The sequence below is a fragment of the Chrysoperla carnea genome, chromosome 1, assembly GCF_905475395.1.
Source record: "Chrysoperla carnea chromosome 1, inChrCarn1.1, whole genome shotgun sequence".
NCBI classification, from domain to species: Eukaryota; Metazoa; Arthropoda; class Insecta; order Neuroptera; family Chrysopidae; genus Chrysoperla; species Chrysoperla carnea.
In genome coordinates this window covers 17,751,647-17,777,535 of record NC_058337.1, presented here as the reverse complement: position 1 = coordinate 17,777,535, position 25,889 = coordinate 17,751,647, and the positions used below count along the sequence as shown (strand labels likewise).

The 25,889-nt window shown below is 28.5% G+C and overlaps 1 protein-coding gene across 8 annotated transcripts in view; it reads left to right on the top strand.

The window, feature by feature from the left end:
- LOC123290869 (cAMP-specific 3',5'-cyclic phosphodiesterase) overlaps nt 1-25,889 on the top strand; it is an 815,770-nt gene that overhangs the window by 606,915 nt on the left and 182,966 nt on the right. For 6 of the 8 annotated variants that reach the window (XM_044871273.1, XM_044871257.1, XM_044871265.1 and 3 more), the window contains exons 2-3: nt 25,227-25,430; nt 25,533-25,565. In XM_044871273.1, the coding sequence (XP_044727208.1) occupies nt 25,227-25,430; nt 25,533-25,565 (237 nt within the window). Of the gene's footprint in view, nt 1-7,640; nt 7,896-25,226; nt 25,431-25,532; nt 25,566-25,889 lie in introns of those variants that run through there. The other 2 variants (XM_044871248.1, XM_044871231.1) reach the window with 2 other exon arrangements.

Here is a 25,889-nt window from a genome sequence, read left to right as displayed (position 1 = left end):
AAGATTTTTTGGGAAAATATAGAGTTACTGGGATTGATAGTGAATGTTCCCATCCGAACAGAATAGCCATACTAGAATTTAAATAATATATCTCCAATCATTGCAGGCAGAAGTATTTCTAAAACTTCTACTATATGTATAGGCGCTCTCTCTGGACCCATTAGAGGGACAGCCACAGGGAGAGTGAAATGCAAATAAGAAGCATTTATCTGATCGTATCAGCACGACATATTTTAATATTGTCGCAGTATTTATGCAAAGCAGTCTTATTCAGCTTGCCGTTGGCTAGACCACATTAATAGCATTTAAAACCTATGGTTTTCTACATTTTTCGATCCTCAACACTATAAATCAGACAAATTTTTTTTACATAAAAATGCGATATTACAACTATTTTTACAAACAGTTTTCATATATTTTTTATTTAGCACGCCCAATATGTCTGATTACATTTCGATAACTTACTTCGAAAAACGTTTTCTATAAAATATTGTTTTGCATTATGAAAATAATATTAATTGATCTAGAGAAGTATAATTTTTCATTATTAAAATTTTAATACCACACATCGTACTTCAGAAATTTCATTGTGGTTTTATAATTGTATTGATCAATTTATAATATTGATAGTTGTAATAATAAATGTTTCTATCAAATAATAAATGTTCCAATAACAATTTGTTATTATTATCAATAAAACTGAAAAAAAATATATATATTTCACTTAAAAAAATTCAGGGTCGCACAAATAAAAGGTATTAAATGTTTCTAAATTGATTAACTTTATTTAATCGATTAGATGAATTTTATAACTTCAATTTCAATTAGTATAGGTTTAATCAATTTTTAACCGACTTCAAAAATTATATTTTCTTCTTAATTTCTAGGTTTTTTTTTTTTAATTTTTTCCAAGATTTTATTACCTGTTGTCTGTCCGTCCGTCAACTCGATAACTCAAAAAAGAAAAAAGATATCAAGCTGAAATTTTTACAGCGTACTCAGGACGGAAAAAGTGACGTCGAATCCGTAAATTAGCAAGAACGAGATAGAACAAAAGTTTCAATTTAAAAAATGTTCCTTATATAAAAAAATAAATTTTAACTTTTGTTAAAACATTTTTTCGTAAACATCATCGTTTACCCGTGAGAGCGCAAATTGTGCGCAATATGTATAGTATGTATTATATTTGAATATTAGTTAAATATGTGTGACATGTATGTATGTGTAATGTGACAGAGTAATCAATACTGTCTATACATGGTATTTCAACTATAACTCTATTTTTCTTAGTTAATGTAATATTGGATTTTTTTTCGGTGCAAGAAAATATTGACAAACTTTTTGGTGGATATCACTATGTCAGTACCGCTGTGAACGCCATACTTTATCGGTGTGAATACCATACCGTGTAGGCACTGTCGAGTCAATAGGCAGTATGGTCATCAGGTTCCATGGTGGTTTTGAACCAGATATACTTCCATACTTCTGGCTTAATGCTGTAATATGTTCAATGACATAGATACTATGGTATCTGTCCCAATACCATACCAACTAGCATTGTAGTAAACGCCATGCATTTCTTATCGTGTAGCCTTGTTTTCTCACATCGATTACTTTCTTAAAACAAGATTAATTGTAAACAAAAGCTATTCTAGATAATTTCTTTGTGAAAGGCAAAAAATTACAAACATTCACGACTTTCATTTTATTAGGAGGAACCCATCGCATACTATTGAGTTTATTTCTTTCTATTTCTTTATGTTTAATTCTATTTGATTATTACTCCTTCAAAAAAACTATTTAATCTTATGTCAATTAAATAATTAAATTCAAATATGCTGACTATATACAAAACAATCGCTGACTATTCCATTTTTAATATGTTCAGCCAATCTAATGAGAATCGAATAATTAAATGAATGGGCATTAATCGACATTTATAAACTAGTAAGATATTCATAAAATGACGACCGTTTCTCGTTGCAATATCAAAATCTCTAAATAGCTAAGAGGGCTATTAACAATGTAGCAAAGAAACAAGTCTTTTTTATTTAAGTTTTTTAAAAGGCTAGACCGTAAGGTGACACCAGGTTAGGGTGAATTCTTTTTCAAAACAACTACGATTGTTTCGGCTTTGCCATCCCTATTGAATGAATTTTCTACTAGAAGCTAGTATCCTGAATTGATTTTCCTACGTAAACCTGGCAACTATCCGCGTTGTAGGAAATTTGTCTATATAAGTTTTCTCATAAAGTCAACTGTAAAATATTTTTATGCAACTTCCGAAACCAAAGCTAGAGAATCAGGCATTCTTATTGATTATGTGACAAATGTGTTCAATACGACTGTATTTTTTTTATGTTTGTTAACTTTGAATTTTCGACTGAGTGAAATACCGATTTTGATGATTCTTTTTTTTTATTTGAGAGATTGTGCTTTCCGTGTGGTCCCATTTTAATTTGGTCCAGTTTTCACAATGGCATCAATGAGAAAACCATATAAGTCTTAAATTTGCATTAAGTATGTGCGCGACAAATGGACGAATAACTCAATATTACAAACAAATTAGTAAGTGTACTTTAGATTCGCTAAAAATATTTTAAAGAAAAAAAAAAACTTTTAAAAAAAAAAGCCAACTTCAGAAAAAAAAAAACTGTTCCAAAACAAATTAATGTGCACTAAAAAGTAAAAAAAATTTCGATAATATAACGTAGTTACAATTAATTTTAGTTTTGGGGTCGGTGTCAGCCAAGTTTATGTAGCAAACTGTTCTGCAACAGTTGATTTCTTGGCTGACACCCACTCCAAAAAAAATTGGCAGTACATAATCGGTGTGTTACTGAAGTCGTGTGAGTGTGACCCCTGTAGTCCACACGACTAACTTCCCAGAGGGGAAAAAACATTAAAAAAAGGTCTTGTTAGCCTTCATAGATTATTTTTTATTCGAACATGTATTGTAGCTTATGCTGGAACGATCATTATCTGATGTGTTTTATCCACTTTTAAGATTCTGTTTAGTCAGTTTTTTCCAGTTTTTTTATTAACATTAAAAAACGGCTCAACTAATTCTGCTGAAAACTTTCTGCGATAACGCGACGAATAAGCCTAGAACATACGCACATACGTACACACACACATATATCACATTGCAAAGGATTGATTCGGATATTGCGGCCTTGAAATCGCGGAAATATGTAAAACTGGAGATTTCCAAAATCGACCCCATTACATTAACTTACTCTGGGAAGTTAATAACAATAATTGTAACTACATTATATTATCGTATTTTTTTACATTTAGTGCATATTAATTTGTTTTGAAATAGTTGTTTTTTTTTTTAAGTTGGTTTTTTGTTTGTTAAAAGTTTTTACTCAACAGCGAAATAATTTTCAAATCTCTTTTTAGTAGAAATGCAAAAATAAGGCAATCAAATCTAGTATCTTACAATTTATGAAAAAAAAATTAGTTTTTTTGTTTAACCCTAAGTGAAATAAACACATGCAGTACTAAGTACCAGCAAGTAGCAAGCAGTCAGTATTATAGTAGCAAATAATACTTCATTTCATTTTATGTATGAAAACATTCCATTTCATTATCTACAATATATTTAGTTAGCTGGTTGACATGAATCAGTTGAAAACACAAATTTGTTTGTATATATCTAATGGATTTTTTTATTATTATTATTTATTATGATTGTATTTAATAATATTATTGTAAATATCATACAATTTTCTTGGCGGTCGATTTACTACCATACTCTAGTATGATGTGTGGTGAATTGTGTCTGTATGTGCATGTGTGTTGTGTTTGTATTGACCACAATGTCCACCCGCTGCTGTGGCCGCGTTCAACATCATCATACAAATTACAAATGAACAAGCATCAATGTTTTTCCAAGTCAATCATTGTACCTTTGTTATATACTACTATGAATAAAATAATAAAATTTCAATTTTAGTATGTTCATCGAAATGCAAAACTGTGTTTTGTTTTAAATTTTGTGGTCGTTTTGTTACATAAAAAAAATTTTGTTGTTGTTTGTTATTATTTTAAAATTTTTTGTGTTTATGTTTTTTTATTTTCCTTATAATAATGTAGTGATTGTTTTTTTTTTTTTTTTTAAAGTGTTTGAAGTGATTTAATTTTATTTTTAATTTTTTGTTTGTTTTTAAATATTACATAAATTGAAACATAAATATGAAAAATTGATTTTTCATTTAAAATAAAGTAGGTTTTCATTTTAATAATTAAAAGGCGAAGTCCGTAGACAAATTACTCATTCTCAATCATTGAGTTTTGCCCGGTTGAATTTTATAAATGTACAATTGTATTGAACTTTGTTAAAAAATTATAAATTTTCTGTCGCATATTATACGAATTTCTAATAATATGCGACCGACCTCAATGTACCTAATCGGAAAACTCGACAAAATGATAATATTAAACATATGAAGCGGTAATTACAAAATACATGAGGTTATCACATAATACATAAATATATTCTGCATCTGCGTTATCTACCCAGAAAGTGGTGAATATATACATGGTGCTTTTTAAAGTTAGCATTTACTTGAAATTCGATAAATAATTCTAATCGAGGAAAATGATTCAAACGAAAAATGTTAGTTTTAAAACCTCATTCTGATTCATAACTGGCAAACATTAGATGAACGTTTTAAATTAGAAAGTTGTTCTTTATATATACGCAAACATTTTTTGTTTGAAACATATTTTTGTAAACCGAATAATTTAGACAGTAATTGATAACAAAAATCTAGCTTTTGGTTTATTCAATTTGAAAAATTTTTCTTGAAGATTGTCTAGATTTTGCAAAAACAATTCTTATACAAAATAACAATTTTGATAAGAAAAAGCAATTTTGGGTAAAACTTTTCTGTTCGTTTTAGCTAAACTGTACGGTTTGCGGAAAGATGTTTCGAACAAAAAATTTTGCTTTGTTAATAACTTTCTAATTTAAAGTGTACATCTAGCGGTTACCAGTTATGGAGTAGAGTGAGCTATTCATTGAAAACCTAGGTCAAGGTTTATGTAGCGTAAGATGTGCACCTACACAATCAAGATTTTTTGCATTAAGCATTTTTATCGATACTTATTTTTCGAATTTCAAGCTTATGTCAACTTAAAAAAAAAACAGCATGTATAAATGTTTATATTAGCATGTATAAATTTGTGTTTATTATTTAAGGTAATAGAGATCATGAGAGACGCATGCAGCACGGATATAAATAGTCCAGACGCTAGCAGGGGTTTCCTCTACTTTTTTAGCTCCATTGAGTTTTAATAAGTTTTTTGATGCACTGCTTTCATTTTTTATCTGTATTGATCCCAAAAATGGTAAATTATAACTTATTACCAACTTAATTGTTTAAATGTCTATAAATTTTATGTATGCTAATTATATAGATTCTAACAGGTAGATAATTTCATTACATTTCAATGCAAACATTTTCTTTTTGGACCGTTGAAAAATATTAATGAGACAAAAAGTTATGCACGAGTTCGTACAAAAATATTGCAAAAATGCATTTTCATGAACTTATTAAATTTTAACTGAGCTTCTATTTATCCGATCGAGGTCAAAGACGTGTATAATTTTAAAGGTGATAATCTTGGCAATAAAATAAAATGTCATTCATAATTATACCATGCATATATGTAATATGCAAGGTATACTAAGTTTAGTCCCAAGTTTGTAACGCTTAAAAATATTGATGCTATGGACAAAATTTTGAAATACGTGTTTATAAAATCACCTAAATAGTCCATTTTCGGTTGTCTGTCCGTCTGTCCGTCTGTCTGTCAACACTATAACTCAAAAACAAAAAAGATATCAAGCTGAAATTTTTACAGCATACTCAGGACGTAAAAAGTGAGGTCGAGTTCGTAAATGAGCAACATAGGTTAATTGGGTCTTGGGTCCGTAGGACCCATCTTGTAAACCGTTAGAGATAGAACAAAAGTTTAATTGTAAAAAATATTCCTTATAAAAAACTAACCAACTTTTGTTTGAAATTTTTTTTCGTAAACATGTCTGTTTACCAGTGACGGCGCAAATTAGGCGTAAATTGTATAGTATCTATATGCATTATATGGGGATATCAGTTATGTATGTGTGACAAGTATTTTTGTCCATGCATGGTATTTCAACAATTAACTCAGTCAATTTTTTGTTTTCACTTGTTTTTTAACTATTTTTAACAAAGTAGTAGTCATTTTTAGTTGAAATTTTAAATAAAAATTTGCTTTCTTATTTTTATTTATATGTATTTTTTGCACTGATAAATAATCAACCAAGCAAATAGTACAATATTACAACATACTACAATTCAAGGCGAAGGTTTTGAGTTCTAGAGAAAGTCATTTGGTCAATCAGAGTGTCTAATACTCGTTGCTTTTTGCTCACATACGCTCTAAAGAAAATATATTAATGTTTACCCCCTTCGAGGAAGTATTTGCAAAAGTCCTATCTCTATCACTTATGATATAAAACAAATTTTCTCGGAATTAAAAATTTAAGTCTGAAAAAGTGTCTACCCTGATCTGCTCACTTGAAGTTTTTAGTAAAACATATAGGCAATTCATACCTTTTATTTTCGAGATTGTCAATTTAAATTATAATTAGTATGAATTTAATTAAGCCCAGTCGTAAAATTTATTATAAATTCACGTAATTGATCTGCTTTTGTTGCCTATATTCAACAATACTGCAATAGTTTGAATGTGATTTCATTTTTCACCCAAAATTTACTTAGAGTTTAAAAATTTTAATTTGTCTCTCTAAAGAAAATGTCTCTCCCCTGACGTCTTTTCCCTACCGCATTTTTTTCCATAATATCCAGTGGAGGTACTTGTTAAATGAATAATTACGTCTTAATTTCCTCATATCTGTGCAGTAGCCAGTCATTTTTCTTTCTTTCTTGTTTTTGAAGAGTTCAGGAGGGACACTACTGCAAATAAACACTGTAATCTTTTCCCTGACCTTTTATAAAATCATAAATAAATAAAAAATTTAGTTCCCACATTTCAGATGAACACAAATGAGGTGTTTCCATAAAAATATTATATAATTATATTACAATTCTAAAATTTTTGTTGTAGCGCTTTTCTATATGAAAAAAAATTTCTTATCGAAAAACCCATAAATTATTTATTATATTTGCTTATATGACAAATCAAAAATTATCATAATCATAATGCTAAGAAATTCCTTCCTAGACAGGATAGAATTCATTATCGCCTCTAATATAAAAGTTAATATACGGAAGTAAAAAATAAAAACAAAGTTTGTATTAATCGAGCAACCTTAACAATTGTTCTTTTTATAAACAAATGCAATTATGTGCCAACGAGCGTAAATATCTGTTAACTGTGAGCCAATTTCTAATAAATATTTTATTTGATTGTTTAAAGTATACAGAAATTTTCCTTATCAAACACGAAAGTACCAATAATTGCCAACTAACATTTCAATAATTTAAATGATCAATTTAAAAAACAGATTGATTACCTATGTTTAGTTTATCAAAAAATATATTGATTTGTTATTCAATTGGTTTGATAAGAAAAAAAAATTTTGAATATTAATGTTTCAATTTATGGAGTAAACGAAAAAAGTTTTCTAAAAACTATCATCGGAAACTGGAAAAGTAAATTAGAATGATGCATACCTTAGAAATTTGTGATTTTTTATCAATGCATCAATTAATTGATAAACAGTTGACGCCATCGTATACATCACGTGTGGCACGACGAAATAATGGTGCTATGGTGGTACACCTTGCACCATGCGTTAACGTACGTCGACGTTCTGAACATATGCCAACAATTTCAAAAGAAATAGAAAATTCTGTAATGAAAGTTATAGTTTCAAAGTAAGCTTTTTTTGTTATTTTTTTTCACAAAGTATTTTTCTGTTCTAATGTTATTTAACCTAGATTTTTTTAAATTTTAAAATTATTTTTCTCTTTGGTTTTAAATATAAAATTTTTAAACTACAGGATGTCCCAATGTGTGCGCTGGATAAATGTTAAAATTAAATTTTTAATATATATTCACTAAGAAAAAAACAACACCCCACTTTTTTTTAAAATTTTCACATTTTAAGGATTCATTTAAACAAAATTCTTTATTTATTATGACGATCTATCCGTGTAATAAAAATAATTTTATATACTTAAGAAAGTTGTATTTTTCTCTCCAATGTGATTGATATGCGCCTCGAAACCTTACAATTTTGCATTTCTAAGACTAAGGTGCCTTATTTCTAAAAATGCGTTATTTCTAAAAATGATACAAAGATGACGAATTTAAAAGAAAATAGAGTAACGTAATTGAAAAGTTGTATGTAGGTACATATTTTTATGCGATATTTTATGCGTAAATCAAGAATATTTTTAATAAATAATTAAAATAATAAAAAATAATTTTATTATTAGTGTATCACCACAAGTTTTTTTTGTTAATCTCAAAATTTTGCGTTCATTCTCAAGAGATTCAATTTAATTTATACAATATTTATATAAAATTAATATAAAAAAATAAAATAAACTTTAATAATAAAATTATTTTTTATTATTTGAATTATTTATTATAATATAGTATGTACTACCCAAAAACCTAATATAAATTAAATTAATTATTTAATACGGGTTTTTAGTCGAATAAAGATAATTGATGAATTTATTTTTATAACCATGTAAATAAGTAGGTAGTAAATCTTAAAAAATCGGTAAAATGGAAAGATATAATAACACTGCAGTAAAATCATGACATATAATGGGATAGCTTACGAAATTCAGTGAAATTTTAACTACTAAATACGGTGAACTGTTTGGGACACCCTTTATAAACACGTTATTCTCAAAAGAAAAATATACAGAACTAGTCTGATACCCGAACGTTTCACCGGGTTTAAAAGTAAAAAACACCGTTTTATAGCCTTCATCTCTCTTGATGTGCAAAATTTTCAATTTTGTCAAATGTAAAATAGTCATAATTCATTGAGTATATCAGAAAAGTTGGCCATGAATGGTTTGACATTTAATATTTTAAATTTTTTACAGAATACTTTCATTTATGGCTCAAAATATTGATTATAGATCCATCTTTAATCATCATTTTGAACCATAAATTACAGATTTTTGTAAAAATTTAAAATATTAAATATCAGATTAAATTTACTTTTTTAATTTTTTTTTTAAATATAAATTTATATATTATAGCTCATGTGTTATTCTGAAGTATGAGCTATATTGCTGTACCATTCGCTAGTTTTTGCGTGAAAGGGAAACAGACAAACAAACAAATATCCTTACTTTCGCATTTAGAATATATAGAGATTATTGTGATGCTATCATTAGTCTCGGCATGACGTTTATTATGAAAAAACATACTTTCCGTTTTGTTTAATATTTTATGAAAAAATTTATTAAAAGCAACGAAAAGAAAAGTTTATTTATTATTCATCAGAGTAATTCTTTTTACTAAGATTATTTATTAATTAAAAATTATTAAAATATATTTCTACATAAATTAATATTACTTCGTAATGTTTTTGTTATTTATGTTATCGTTTTAAACTTAATTGGATCGCCAATTTTGCATATAAATATTATATTATTTATATTTTTGATAATGTTACAATAATCATAAACTTTTATTAAATTTCGGCGGAAAATTTTATTGTATAGTCAAGCCATAAAATATTATTCAAAAGCATTACATCAAAATAATAAAAAATTTCTTTTGGGTGGTATATGATAAGCGGTAAGTATAGGGTTTTCCAATAAGAAAAATCATTTTAAGATCATATTCCTACACTTCAACTGTGCCTTAACTGAATTGATTGTATTAAAAAATATTTTAAACAAAAGTTGTTTGTTTCCAAAAAATAATTAGTAGGTATTTAATGTAAAGTTTTTCTGTATCTCTCGCCGTCCAAAAATTGTATATTCTTTTATTATCTTAAATGATTCTTACTATTTGCAAAACCTCTTGGTATTATTGAGGAAAAGCTAGGGCTAGGAGCTAACTTATAGTGTTAAGTACTGTTAAATCAAAATTACGCTGCTATATTTTCACAAAATAAATTTTTATACCCTGTATATATGTAATATATATCAAGGTATACTAAATTTAGTCCCATGTTTGTAACGCTTAAAAATATTGATGTTACGAACAAAATATTGGTAAAGGTGTTTATAAAATCACCTAAAGAGTCCATTTCCGGTAAGTCTGTCCGTCCGCGTCTCAGTCATCACGATAACTCGAAAAAAGATATCAAGCTGAAATTTAGTACCTTTCTACCTTTTTAATTTTAGGACCTTTCTTGTAAACCCTTAGGGATAGAAAAGTTTAAATGTAGAAAATGTTCCTTATAAAAACGTAAACAATTTTTGTATGAAACATTTTATCCAAAACTATAAGAGATAGGAAGGATAGGGAAAATGAAAATAATTCTAGAAAATACTTTCGAAAATTTTCGTAAACCAAATAAATGGTGACCAAAAGGCCGCCATAACTGTGTTCGTTTTTTAAACTCGAATTTATAAAAAAATAATGGAAGCACTGATATTCAACAATTTCTTTACCAGGATATTTAAACAATTAATTCAGTTGTTTGTTTTCATTTGTTTTTTTTCACTTTTCTCGGCACTTTTGTATTGAAAAATCAAATATATCGGAATCTGCATTCATATAAAATTTCACTGATTTTTTTCTCATTTTTATGGTTAGCCGTGAGCTTTGTCAAAAGATAGTATTCGTACCGCAGTTTATCTACTAGCGACTTCTAATTGCTAGTGAATAATTCATTGTTTGTATATTTTTTTATTCCTTTTTATACCATGTATATATGAAATATACATAGTATATTAAGTTTAGTCCAAAGTTTGTAACGCCTTAAAATATTTCTTGCTACGAAAAAAATTTTGGTATAGGTGTTCATAGAATCACCTAATTAGCCCATTTCCGGTTCTCCGCCCGTCCGTCCGTCTGTGGACACGATAACTCAAAAACGAAAAGAGATATCAAGATAAAATTTTTATAGCGTACTCAGGGCCTAAAAACTGAGGTCAAGGTCGTAAATGAGCAATATGGGTCAATTGGGTCTTGGGTCCGTAGGACCCATCTTGTAAACCGTTAGAGATAGAACAAAAGTTTAAATGTAAAAAATGTTCTTTATAAAAAAATAAACAACTTTTGTTTGAAACATTTTTTTGTAAACATCCCTGTTTACCCACGAGGGCGCTTATTAGGTGCAAATTTTATAGTATACATTAATATGGGAATATCAGTGTGTGTGTGTAGCTATTTAATAGTGGATATCTTTTTTTATTAACGTGACGTCAAAAAACAAACGATTGCTTCATCAACACTGTCTATACATGGTATTTTAACAATTAACTCAGTCAATTGTTTGTTTTCACTTGTTTTAGTTATGAATTGTGTACTATAGCAACTTCTCATTAAGTTGTGTCTCAAGTTAAACTTTCTGTCTAAACCTCCGTAACTTCAAAAAATAATTACTGTAATCTAAATAAACTCAGTCTTAAGTTTTGATCTGTGTAAAGGTAGTTTACTCGAACACTTTATTCGTGAAAATCGAGTTATTTAATATTAATCCTCCAAGTTAACAAAAATATATACAGTATTGGGCAGAGAAATGTGTGATTTTGAAAACGCTGTGAAACAAAAACTCATCAATTTTATCGAATTTTTTTAGCCATGTCAAAGTACATAAAAAAATTCCTAGCGCAGGAGCTGCGTTAGCTAAGCGAATTTCCAGATTAAAAAAATAACACATTTTTCTTAAAATCGCATATTGCATTTTTAGTTTTCCAAGAATTTTTATTTCGAAAATTAAGCGTTTAGAGAAAAAACCACAAGAGTACTTTTCTGCTTCAAACGGATCAAAAAATACAAAAATATTTTTTATTTTGAAGAAATTCAAAATTTTGTACTTTACGCAAAAATTAAAAATTCTATTTTTTAATTTTTCAAGAATTCTCTTCTAGATATATATACATATATAAATAGTTTATGTGTATGAAGCATCTCTGACGTCAGAGGGATTTCGCTTAGCTAACGCAGCTCCTGTGCTACGAATTTTTTTCACATATAAATCCTATATTGGCGTGTTTTTAAACGTATGCTTTATTACGTAACATCGCCAGCTTTTTTCTACATTAATTGAGAAATCTACTATTCATTAGTTAAAAGCATCACAAATATTTTCCTATAAAGAAAATTATAACAAGAGATACTCGTTTTTCCATAAAATACATTTAATGTTATGAAAAGAATGACATGTGCGTGTTATCTCTTCTATAAGCGATTTTCTCTAAATCTTGGGCATCAATCTTTCCAAAACTATGTATATATCGAAAAATTTTACTGGACTCTTTTTATACCATGCATGTCATATGCAAGGGATACTAAGTTTTGTCTCAAGTTTGTAACGCTTAAAAATATTGATGCTACCAACAAAATTTTGGTTTAGGTGCTTATAAAATCACCTAATTAGTCCATTTTCAGTTGTCTGTCCGTCTGCTCGTCTGTCTGTCAACACGATAATTCAAAAAGGACAAACGATATCAAAGCTGAAATTTTTACAGCGTACTCAGGACGTAAATGAGCAACATAGTTCAATTTTGTCTTGTAAACCGTTTTAAACCGTTAGAGATAGAACAAAAGTTAAAATATAAAAAATATTCCTTATAAAAAAATAACTAACTTTTATTACTTATTATTGTTGTTCACATTTAATTATGCACACAATATTTACATCATGGTCTTTCGACTAATTTTGATATATAATATGTTACATTCAATCGTAAACTAAATTGACAAATGTCTTGTCTAGCAATCTTAATTAAAGAGAATTGAAAAAAATACACTCGAACCAGGACTCGAACCCGGACTTCTTGGATTCATGTCAAGCGCCCTACCAATTAGGCTATTCGAGTTCTAGACACGAATGCAATTTTTTCAACTCAATGAATTTTTTACTTTGTTTATCCACCTTATTTATTATTATTACTTATTATTGTTGTTCACATTTAATTATGCACACAATATTTACATCATGGTCTTTCGACTAATTTTGATATACGTATAATATGTTACATTCAATCGTAAACTAAATTGACAAATGTCTTGTCTAGCAATCTTAATTAAAGAGAATTGAAAAAAATACACTCGAACCAGGACTCGAACCCGGACTTCTTGGATTCATGTCAAGCGCCCTACCAATATGTAAATATTGTGTGCATAATTAAATGTGAACAACAATAATAAGTAATAATAAAAAATAAGGTGGATAAACAAAGTAAAAAATTCATTGAGTTGAAAAAATTGCATTCGTGTCTAGAACTCGAATAGCCTAATTGGTAGGGCGCTTGACATGAATCCAAGAAGTCCGGGTTCGAATCCTGGTTCGAGTATATTTTTTTCAATTCTCTTTAATTAAGATTGCTAGACAAGACATTTGTCAATTTAGTTTACGATTGAATGTAACATATTATATATCAAAATTAGTCGAAAGACCATGATGTAAATATTGTGTGCATAATTAAATGTGAACAACAATAATAAGTAATAATAATAAATAAGGTGGATAAACAAAGTAAAAAATTCATTGAGTTGAAAAAATTGCATTCGTGTCTAGAACTCGAATAGCCTAATTGGTAGGGCGCTTGACATGAATCCAAGAAGTCCGGGTTCGAGTGTATTTTTTTCAATTCTCTTTAACTAACTTTTGTTTGAAACATTTTTTCGTAAACATCACTGTTTACCCGTGAGGGCGCAAATTAGGCGTAAATTGATAATATGTATTATATGAGGATATCAGTTTTATATGTTTGACATGTATGAATGTGTAATGTGATAGAGTAATCAACATTGTCTATGCATGGTATTTCAAAAATTAACTGAGTCAATTGTTTGTTTGCACTTGTTTGATACTAATTTACAATTTACTAAAAAATTTAATTTATTCTCCCACACTGTATAATCGTAAGCGTCATTGATAATCATATGCTTGTAAAAAATACCTACTAATTATAACTTTAACAATAGGTGTTATTCTTTAAAATACTTTGCATGATTAAGGTATTTCCAGCATGGTATTTGCAGTTTCTATGTTAAAGCAATGGTACAATTTTTTTTTCGACAGAATTTAACGAAAAATTAAATTTAAGAATTTAATAATGCTTACTATTAATTCCCAAAGTTTCAGAAATTTTGACCGTTTAAAATGGGAAATAATTATGCCAACGTCCCAATTTCGATCAATTTACGTCAAAATTAATATCTCGAAAGTGAAAATTAATTTCTAAATTTTTTTTTTAGAATTTTATTGTATAAACATTTTTTTCTACTTTTTCTTCAATATATAATAATATCATAAAAAATAGTTGGAGAGACCGGACATTTTACATGCTTTAAATGGGACATGACCCTCAAAATCGCGAACTTTGTCTTTAAATATCTCGCGATCATATAAACGGTCAAAAATTATGAAATTTTAGGAATTCATAAATAAAGCTATTATAAACCCGAGAAAAAAAATTCGGCCAAATCTGTCGAAAAGTGATTTCATGCTGGTACTACCTTAAAACGAATATTAAGTTTTATGTGAAAAATTCTTTGAATTGTATTCGGTTATATAATATTTCTTGATATTATCGTTTCTATAAAAATGATGATGATTTTTCAAGGTCTCATCATGAAGTTTATAATATTTGACTCCTTAAATTTATATCTATAAAAAAATAAATGACTGCAATTTATTTAATTTAAACACAATGTCAATATTAATTAATAATAAAGAAAAAAAAAAGCTAAATAATATAATATACGTATTATTTATTATTTAATATTTAAAATTATTATTTATTATATTTTCATTAATTATACAATTTAACGCAATGAAATAAATTAGTTTGAAATCATAAGGGACACCTAACACAATAAATGAAATTTCGACCATCGATGAAATCATTCTACATTGAAAAAAAATTAAAATAATGACAACCTCATCCCGAAGTTGGCCGTTTCATATTGAAATAAAGTAAAAATACTTTGAAATAATTTCCTAATGATTGGAACAAGTGCAGCTAAATATTTGTACCATGATTCTTCTTACCATGATTCATATTCCACCATGATTCATATTCTTCGTACCCATGAGGTGTCAAGATGTGGCGAAATTTACTCTTTCAACATGTTGTATCACCGAGCAGTTCGTTAACATGCTGTTTTTATATGCTGAGTAACACTTGAAGATGTTAGAGTAAACTTTGAAAAATCTAGCTTTTCATTTGGTGATGCTTTATAATGTGCATATTATATTTTAAAATGAGCATATAATAATCAAAAATTATAAAAAAGAAAAGTTAAATGTATATATTTCACCGTATTATTGTAATTTTCATCATAAAAACCATCTCAACCCAGAGTAACTCGATCCAGACCAACTAAGCATATTGCAATGAGTTTTTTTTCGTTACAATTGTTGTGTTAGCGCTATAAGTTGGAGTAGTTTTTTTGTAATCAGTTTACAATCTAAAATTACAATACTTCGTTGATATTTATAAATTTTACGGGGCCATTGTGTTCAGGTAAAACTTACCCGCGTGCTCTTCAAAAGCAACCGTGCAAACTCTACCATACCCTCAGTGACATTACATAAAATAGCTAATATGATTAAAGAGCTCAAATACTGCAGCTACTGTGAGCGGCAAATAAGGCGCGTATATTGGTTTAGAGTTATCAGGATTTTATAAACCATCACGTATTAGATACTCGGTAACAACAAAGTCGGATAAATTTTCAATTATAAGTATCTACTTTGGTCAAATTTCTTCTGCATTATTATCAATTAAAAATTTAGAAACATAATACTAATAGTCCTGGAGTTATTTTCTTATTTATTTATTATTTTTGGAGTAATTTTCGCCACCTTAAAATTAATTTCACAGTTTATTGAAACAGTTCTTAAGGATAGAATGCTTGACACGATGTTGCGAGGCACTTCTTCATCATGTGATAAACTTCATGCTTGACATTTCATCCTGAGAACTGCCTAATGTGTTATGATCTACATGATATAAGGAAAATTAAATTTCTTAATTCATATTTTTGTAATTTTCCGATTTAACTTTATACTGTTGTTTTGAAATTTAAACTAAAGATAATGTTAAAGAAGAAATACTTTTGTAATTTTCCGATTTAAGCTACTGTTGTTTTGAAATTTAAAGATTTTTTCTGATTTTAATTCCGTAAGAGTATGTTACAGAAGAAGGTAATTGGTTTACAGACTCTCGAAAAGGAAAGATCCTTGTCACGCGATCACTGTTAAATAATGCCTGCAACAAATATACATACTTCTTATTTTTTCAATATTAAACAAGTAATTTCATTTTCACAGACAATTAAAACTTATTCAAATTTTCCACGTAAATTAATTTGAAAAAGCTTATTCTTGTATAAAATCATTGCTTCTGACAAGCGACAGTAAATACTCATTTATATGCTAGATATAGGTACATTTAATATAATTAAGTTAAGGTATAGAAGTACCCTATGTCATTTTTTTTTTTGTTTTTTTTTTTTTAATGTTTATTCGAGCAATAATTCCTAATTAATTCAAGGTAATTAACGTATTGTATTGTGTTTATGTGAAAAAATTATGAATATATTGAAACAATATATATGATGATTAAATAAGTAAATAGTAAACCAATATGTTTAAGTAATAAAAATTAATTTTGTTTATTTAGTACTGAAACAATAGTAGATACTACATCATTTCACTTTGACAAGTATATCTTATATATATAGGAGACTTTCTATAGATATAGATAGATAGTCACTCATCACGATATCTCTGAAACTATAAGACCTAGGGAATTGAAATTTGGCAGGAATATTCCTTTTGCCAAGTAGAGGTCAGCTAAGAACGGATTTTACGAAATTCCACCCACAAGGGGGGTTGCGGGGGTGTTCATGAATAAAAAATTCATATTTTTCAATTATGGCTTTTAATAGTTCAAAACTTGCTCAGAATGTTTTAAATTACATTTAGAAATTTTTTTAACCTTCGGAGGGTAGAAAGGTGTAGCGAGAAAGTGGGAAGGAAATATCGAATATTTACAAATATACCTAAGTGGGGTATCAAATAAAAGAGCATGACGTGTACATTACAAAACTGTTATCCAACGCAAGGAAATGTGGGGGGAGGGGTGCAAGTGGGGATGTTGCCCAGCAAAGCGGGTAGTTCCCAGCTAGTTACCTATAAAGTATTAAAAGAATCTTGTTCAATTTCGATCTTTGCGTTAATATTGTCAATATCTGTTTGAGGTTTTTCCTTAAAGAGTTATTCGTGATTCCAAAATACTGACCTTACCTCTACTGATTTAAATATGAAAAAAGAAGGAGGGTGTAAACATTATCTTAGAACATTAAAGGACTTTCTATGGTTTTTTGTTTGTTTACACCAGGTATGGGCAAACGTGGCTTAGCGAAGACACTCATACTTCTGTATCTAAAATACGAAGACAGTGACAACGAGTAAAGCAGAGAGACAACATTTTTTTTCTACCTATCTCATTACTATAAGAGAAACTGAGATAGGTGAGACGGGTCTTATACCCGTCTCGCTTCCTCCTCTATGAGCAATGCGGACTTGGATAAAGAGACACAGAATAAAGTTTATGGCACCCAAAAAGTTTTAACAATGGTGACTTCCACTTAAAATAACTCGCCCGTGCCTGGTTTACACCTTGGAGATAGATGTTTATACCCTCTTCAAATGCCATTAAAGTGCCATCTACAGTTCCTTGGATTAGCGAATAGATAATAATTTTATTTTTGTCATGGTTCCGTTTATAATTAATAAGCTTTTAATATTTTAAAATATACTTTGATTTTACCAAATAAAGGAGATGGGTTGATAAGAGCCATTTTTCGCCCATCACACACTCGAAAAAAAGTTTTGATTTTCCACTTTTATTAAATACATTTATATTCTTAAAGATGCGTGTATTTTTTTATTATATGTAATTTATCCCATAAATAATATTGTAAGTTTTAGAATACCAAAATAAGAAAACATTCATAAATACGCTAATAATGATGGTTCATGAAACGCTTCAAAAAAAAAAAAAATTAAAAGCTCAAAATACAACAAAATTGTACAAAAAGGGCTTAATACTCTCTTTCATGCCAATTATTTCTAAAACTTACTATGTATCCTTCCTATTGCTCACAATTTTATGAATTTAATTTTTTCGTTCGGAACCCTATTTTTTTGAAAGTAAAATTTAGCCTATGGTACTCGCTGATTATTTAACTTTCTACGGGTGAAATAATTTTTAAAATCGGTTAAGTTGTTAATTCAAAAATGACGAATTTTCAAACTAACCATCATCTCCTTTTCACCACCAAAATAACAGAGTTTCAATGAACACACCCTAAAAGTCTCAAGTGTCTACAATAAGCAGTTTAGGCGGTGCGTTTATCCGTCAGTCATTCATGACAAAGCATTTTATATGTATAGATAGATAGATAGACTAGCAGTTACAACATTACGATAAATTGATACCAATATTCTTAAGATTTAAAAATATCGTAAAAGGGATACAGAGAAAACCTTGTTATGTTCATATAATAACCAGTTAATTCAAAATTTCTATTATTCTGAAATGTGCCAAGGTTTTCGTCGAACTGTTTATGATTGTGGAAAAATGTTCAACTGCTGTAGTATGAATTTTATTGACTCCTAAGTGAGTACTTTTAATGATATTTTTTGATAGAAAACAATTGTATATACAATTTTACATAGTTCAATCCTATCAAAGTCTAGTTTTTTATATAAGAAAAACTTTTGTATATTGATGCATTTTATTTGTTCAGTAGATACTTGCAAGGCCAAGACTTTTGCTCATCACTATTAAAATGCTCATAACTTTAAAGTTAAAAGCAGAAAAATAAATTACATACGGGAATCTTTTGTGGCTCAACCTAATCATAATATAAAATTAATGTTTAAAAAAAAAAGATTAATTTTTATCAACAACAAAAATATTGCTTTAAATTATTTATGAGCTACGGTTGTAAGAACATCTATAATCTTTATTTAATACCATTTGAAGGTCAACTAGGTTTTTTCACCAAATACCAAAGACGCCAAGTGTAGTTCTTTTGATAAAAAATAGCTAAAAAAACAGCAAACAGAATATTGAATTTATTCTACGTTTTATTTATCTTTTTTTTTTGTCCAAGACAGCGTTGCAAACAAATAATGGAAAATTTATACTTATTTGTTGCTTTTATCACATACTCTGCGTGTTATGTGTAGTACCTGCAGAATGATTACACAATCGAAAAAAGAAAAAGCCTCTTTGATGTCAACATACCGAGAATGCGGAAAAAATATAGTTGAAGGTTAATTTAAGACAAATTAATGGTTCTTAGAATGTGTGTTTCAAAAACAAAAATGAAAATTGAACTCTCGAGACCAAACGGTTTTGGCAGAGAAAATAATTAACATTTGAATAAAAACTATAATTTTCTAATGTGCTAAGGGCGATCCATATTCCATAATTGTTCGCAGAGCTGCATCTATTTGAATTTATGGCAAAAATTTGTGTACCTGTTTAAAATTTTCCCTTAATATTTTTGACATATTTAAGGTTGAAATATATAGTTTCACGGCACTGCGCTTCTATTACTTACTTAAACGTATAGATTTGAATATTAATTAGAATTTTTCGTTATTGTACATTTTGTTCTTGATAAATTATCTATTTCCCCCTTGTCCCTCGTACTCTAGTCATAACGTCGTTCCAGTCCTCTTTTTTAATACGAATGAAAGACAAACACACGTACAAACCAACAAACATTGAACCAATTTAAAATGGAAAAAAGTGAGCAAAATTTAAAGTGGTGCTTTTTTGTTATACAAAAATACTTCCCTCATTTTTATCCTTCCGACTTCTGTTATTTCTTACATAAAAAATATGATTTCTGATCGAGGCGAGAAAAAAACTCCTCGAGAAATCAGGTCCATGCGCTAGGTAACTAAAAAAAACTCGCATGTAACACGTAGATAATAGATTATATCCAAACTCAAATTCTAGTTCTATCGAAGTTGCTAACATCGCAAACCAAGATAATGAAGAATACCTGCAACTCGAAAATGAATTATTTGAACTTCATCTAAAAAGTCTACTCAGACAACTGAAACTACAGATAAAACCAGTTATCGGGAAACATTTTCACTAAAATAAGAGACCGCCGATCAGCAAATGCTGTTAATTCTCTAATTATTTCTAAAAAACCATTTTATTAGGAAAAGCTTTTAATTAAAATTTGATTTCGTTGTTGATTGATTATTTTGTGGGTTAGCAGTAGAATTTTAGTTGACTTACTATGCTCATAAATTAAAAAAATAGTATTGACAGTTAATTATGATTTGTTTAATCGAAAGACTGTGATTTTATTAACGTAAAAAATTATAAATTTGAAAGAAAAAGCTTTTAGTTTAAGTAGGTAGCAAAACGTTTCCTTTTTTAACTAAATTTTTATAATTATCTATGTACTAGTAATTTTGTTGATTTAATTTTACCAATTTTTTCGACTTTATATATTTGGGAATTGATAGGGACCAAAAATTACAAAAAAAGTTAAGTGCTACTTTATTATTTTCTTTTTATGTAGACCAACCGAATAACGTTATTTTAATTTATTGTTTACTAGCTGTGAACTACCCGCTTTGCTGGGCAACATCCCTACTTTCACCGCCTCCCCTTTCTCCTTGCGTAGGGGTGACAGTTTTGTAAAGTACACGTCATGTTCTTTTATTTGATACCCCACTGGGGTATATTTCAAAATATTCGAATATTAATCCCCACTTTCTCACTCCATCTTTACACCCCGATGGTTAAAAATAGATAAAAACAATCCTTGATGGTATTGATCTTATATCCGTTTTTAGGTAACCATCTATTACCTTACTAAATTTCATCAAAATCTGTTCAGCCGTTTAGACGTGAAAGAGCAAAAGTCCCAACAAAAACGACTAAAAATCACTAACTCAATTTAGTTATCTGCCTACTGCCTACCCCCTAAGAACGATGGCGTGATTATTTATAGCCTATGACTATTTCTAGGTTATCATCTATCACCATACCAAATTTCATCAAAATCCGTTCAGCCGTTTAGGCGTGAAAGAGTAACAGACAGACAGACAGACAGACAGACAGACAGAGTTACTTTCGCATTTATAATATTAGTAAGGATTTTTGACTCGGTAATTAATAAATGCAATTTATGGTGACTAAAAATTTACCATTTGATTTAATTAAGCTCATCTATCAGTCTTATTTATAATAAAGCAAAAAATTTGAAAATAACATCTTGTTTGATTATAATTTTCTCGAGATACTCGAGAAGCTTGAAAAATCATGGTCGCGAATTCTCGTGCCTCGAGAAATAAAAAAGGTCGAGAAACCAGAAGCACTATTTAAGAATAATTTGGCATGACTATTTATTGATTGTGTAGCTGTGGTGTAATTCCTTTTTTTGTATAAAGTGTACATAAATTTAATTAATTGCTGGTGGTATTAAGATCTTATGGGAATTAAATGGTTTTGTATGTGAAACATGGAAGTACATACTAACATAATAAGTCTATATTATATATTAATTTACATTTTTTCATAAATCCCATGAGAATAATTTGCAAATAAGATATAATAAAGTTTTTTAAAGTAAAATTAAAAATTCATAATTTTTCAACATTCAACAAAATTTTTATTGGCTCACAGAGACGATAGAATTTCTTTTTTGTCCCTGTTTCTTATATACACTGTCAGATAGTGACAGAAAAAACAGTCTGTCAATGATAGGGGACATACATTTTGCCATGAACAACAGAAAATATAAAAATGTTTAATTAATACATAGTTAAAAATTGACAGTTGTTTGTAAAACAAAGGGAGGAACTTTTTGCAATCTGCCATTCACTTGAATAAAAGGCAAGACTGTTCGCTACACTAAGAATTTATTGGCAGGGGGTTTTCTCATATACAGACAAAATAATAACATTAGTAAGTAAAAAAAGAAAAGTAATTAAGTACAAGAGAAAATAACATGTCAATAAAATTTTAGTGTATTGAATAGGCTTGCCTTCCAGTCAAATGAATGCCAGAGTGTTAAAAGTTGCTCTCTTTGTTTTAAAAAAAATGTTAATTTTTAACTATGCATTAATTATACATTTTTCTGTTGCTTGTGGCAAAACATATGGTAATCGCGGACTGTAAAAAATGATTATTTTAAATAATCATTAATGGGTGTAATAGTGTCCGAATCGTTGAACGGAACTAGAGAAGTCGCCTCTACACTGACAAAAAAATTCCTAATACCAACCGATATGAGTTCGTCTCAACCTCATTGCTATATCAAATATGGCGAATGGTACCACGAATATAATACAACTACCGTACGAGGCTGAGTGGTGAAGTTGACACAAACGCATGAGTTGCTTTTTTGAAAGTAATATACTGCCTAACAAATTTCAAACACTGTTGTTTTGAAATGCAACATAGTTTGATACAATCTTTTCTTGATTGGTTTTACCACTTATAAATATTAAAACAAAATAGTGATGCGATTGTCACAACTACATTAGCAGGTAAAAAAATAAAATGTTTATACCTGCTAATAGGTTTATTAAAGAAAAAGATTTCTTTGAGTCGGATGTGAAGCAGCGACATATGGATTACTATTGATGTTAGTGTCCCAAGTCTATTGATGTTATTGTCTTAAGCTTAACTAACTGCGCTATCGACGCTTGTTGTATAGATACCAAAAAATGGTATTTATTATAAAAATGATCAATAAGTTCATTTTAAGCTTTCTGTTACTAACAACAATCTGCATGTAGTTGGCTCAATATATGGACTAGACATGATAGAAATGCGATCATCATAACCAAATCCTTTATTTAAACCAATCGCAAAGAAATTTTCTTTCGATTCATCGGTTCGCTTTATTTACACGATTATATATTCCAACTAAGTACAATTTTATTTCCCATCATTAAAATGCATGACTTTAAACTAAAATCAATCTCTTTCATAGAAGTAATGATTTTGTTTATTTAACTTCAGTGATTTTGTATCAATGAATTATTATTTTAAATTTAATCCCATGTTGTAGGTAAATACAAATATTTAGATGTACTTGTTCCAATCTTTAGGCAATTGTTTGAAAATATTTTTACTTTATTTTAATATGAAACGGCCAACTTCGGGATGAGGTTGTCAGTATTTTAATTTTTTTTCAGTATACCAAAGTCAACCTTTGTGCTTATGACGATTATAATTAATCAAATACATTAATCTGATGAAATAAAATCACTGTTGTATTTATAATGATCATTTATCAAATTCGTGAACTTAATTAACTAATTGTTTTCCGGAAAATATGGATTAATATTACTGTCAAAACTATATTTTATCGTTGTCAACTAATTAAAATATTTAAATTGATTGTAAATTTAAAAAAAATTTATTAAATTATTATATGAATAAGTTTTATACAAATTAAAACTTAATGAATTTTAAGTAATATTGATTGATAGCAACATAATTATACTATCAATCAATATTACTTAAAATTTGGAGATTCCCAGTTAGGCTAGAGGTGACATGAATTATTTTGTAAAAATCTTGACTTATAACAACACTTGACTGCTAGAAGGAGTGGAAAGGAAATGTTGAGTGACTTTGTCTTTGCCAGCTTTACTGGGAATTCTTGACTCAGTTATAAAACTAGAATACACGTTCCGATTTAATTTCTTCCCGTAACCTTTTTTCAACATTAATTTTAAATCTAAAAAAGGATTAAAATAGAAATTGTTTGTTAGGTTAATAACGGGTTTATTGAAGTCAATAACCATAATTAATCCAAGCAGAGAAAAAATTCAATTTATTCTCTATCGGCTACCCGAAATTCAATATCTCGAAAAGTGTGTAAGAAACAAAAATCTTATACTTATCAGAAACTTACCTACAAACAGATGATTAACTATTTATGAATAAACAGCGTTGATTATTCAGATGTAACAACATGAATAGGAGACATTTAGTCCAGAAAGATGCCATGATTGGGGCGTGTATTTTAAGAACATAATATAAGGGTAATATTTTATTGTAGGCCCATAGAATTAATTTTCTATATACAGACAAAATTTTTGCAGCTAAAATGTGTATGCATATATTAATCATGTGTCGAATGTTGTATTCTATGCGAATGTTAGCTTTTAAGGATGTATGAACACGGTAGTGCGGGTATTTAACAAATGTATATTTTCAATTTTGATGATAAATTATATTATAACTTGACGATTTAAGACGAAAACTAAGAATAAAATTTTTCGATATCTGACGTATTTTTAAAAATATCGAAAATTGGAAATTTTGTTTAATTTTCAGCTTTCGATAAAAACCAAGCCAGGTAACTTATTTTTCATCTATATTAATAAAGATAAACTAAAATACATCATCAAAGTTGAAAGTAAGATAAAAATAATTTCAACCCTAAATGTTCTCTGTTCGTACATCCCTTATATGGATGGAAGCACTTGGTTTTTTTTTCTTTTCTATGTCATTGCTAATATGTTTACTTTCTATTAAAAGGTTTTTTCAAGGTTGTCTTCATTCGTTTCAAGTGAAAACTATCAAAAATTTTCAAAATATGTCGTTTTTTGAAATTTCTTCGTAAGAGCAATGAATTTAATATCGATTTTTAATGATATTTTTCTTAAAAATTTGCATGGATACCTAAGCTGAAATTTTAGTCACATATTATTTGAGTAAAAGTCTACCTATAAAAACATTTTTAGCCTTTAAATCTAAGTTCTGGCTATGCAGCCAAACTTTTATTGTAGCCCTACAAAAAACATAAAATTATTTATGCAACTTATTTTGCTTGTATCTTATCATAGTGGCATCACCTAAGTTGAAGGATAACATTTTAACATTTACTTGATAATGCAACTTCAGAAGTAAATTACCTGATTTTAAATAAGAGAAAAAAATAATTTTATAAATCTTGTAATACTGTAGTGTTCGATAATTTTATACATTAAAAACAAAATACCTTCGTAGAGATTAATGAAATTTTTGTTGTTGCAGTTTTGATGTTGAAAATGGAGCAAGTCCGTCAAGATCACCCTTGGATGTGGGCGGAGTTGGAGGTGGTGCTGCATCACCATCCGGTGGCGGGCTTGTGTTACAAAATTTGCCACAACGTCGTGAATCATTTTTGTATCGAAGCGATAGTGATTTCGAAATGTCACCAAAGAGTATGTCAAGAAATTCGTCAATTGCCAGCGAAAGGTTAGTAAATGTTTGTTTTATGTTAACTTATTTGTAATTGGGTAGGTATGCGATATTAAATGTTAGATTCGACAATCAAAAAACAATTGGTATATTTTCCAGATTCAAGGAAACTGAGAGTGTTTTGGACAGATCGTATGTACTCATTTTTAAAACTTTACTAGAATGTTGTTCTTTTTTTTTTATTTGTGTTTGTTCGAATTTCTTTCGAATTAATGCACTTGTTTGATAATTCAGTAGCCTAATTTTTTGTATCTTTCCTATAATTTTCTGATTGCATGCTATTTTTTTAGAATACGAGTTAAAATTAAGAGTAGATTAGACTTAACTTTTAAAAATAGAATTACATTAGTTTTAGTTCTCCTAATTGGTCACGGTTTTTAGAAATTTAAAATTTTGTAAAAAATATTTTCATTTCATACTAATTTTATTTATAACTAATTTTATTCTCTCAGTTTT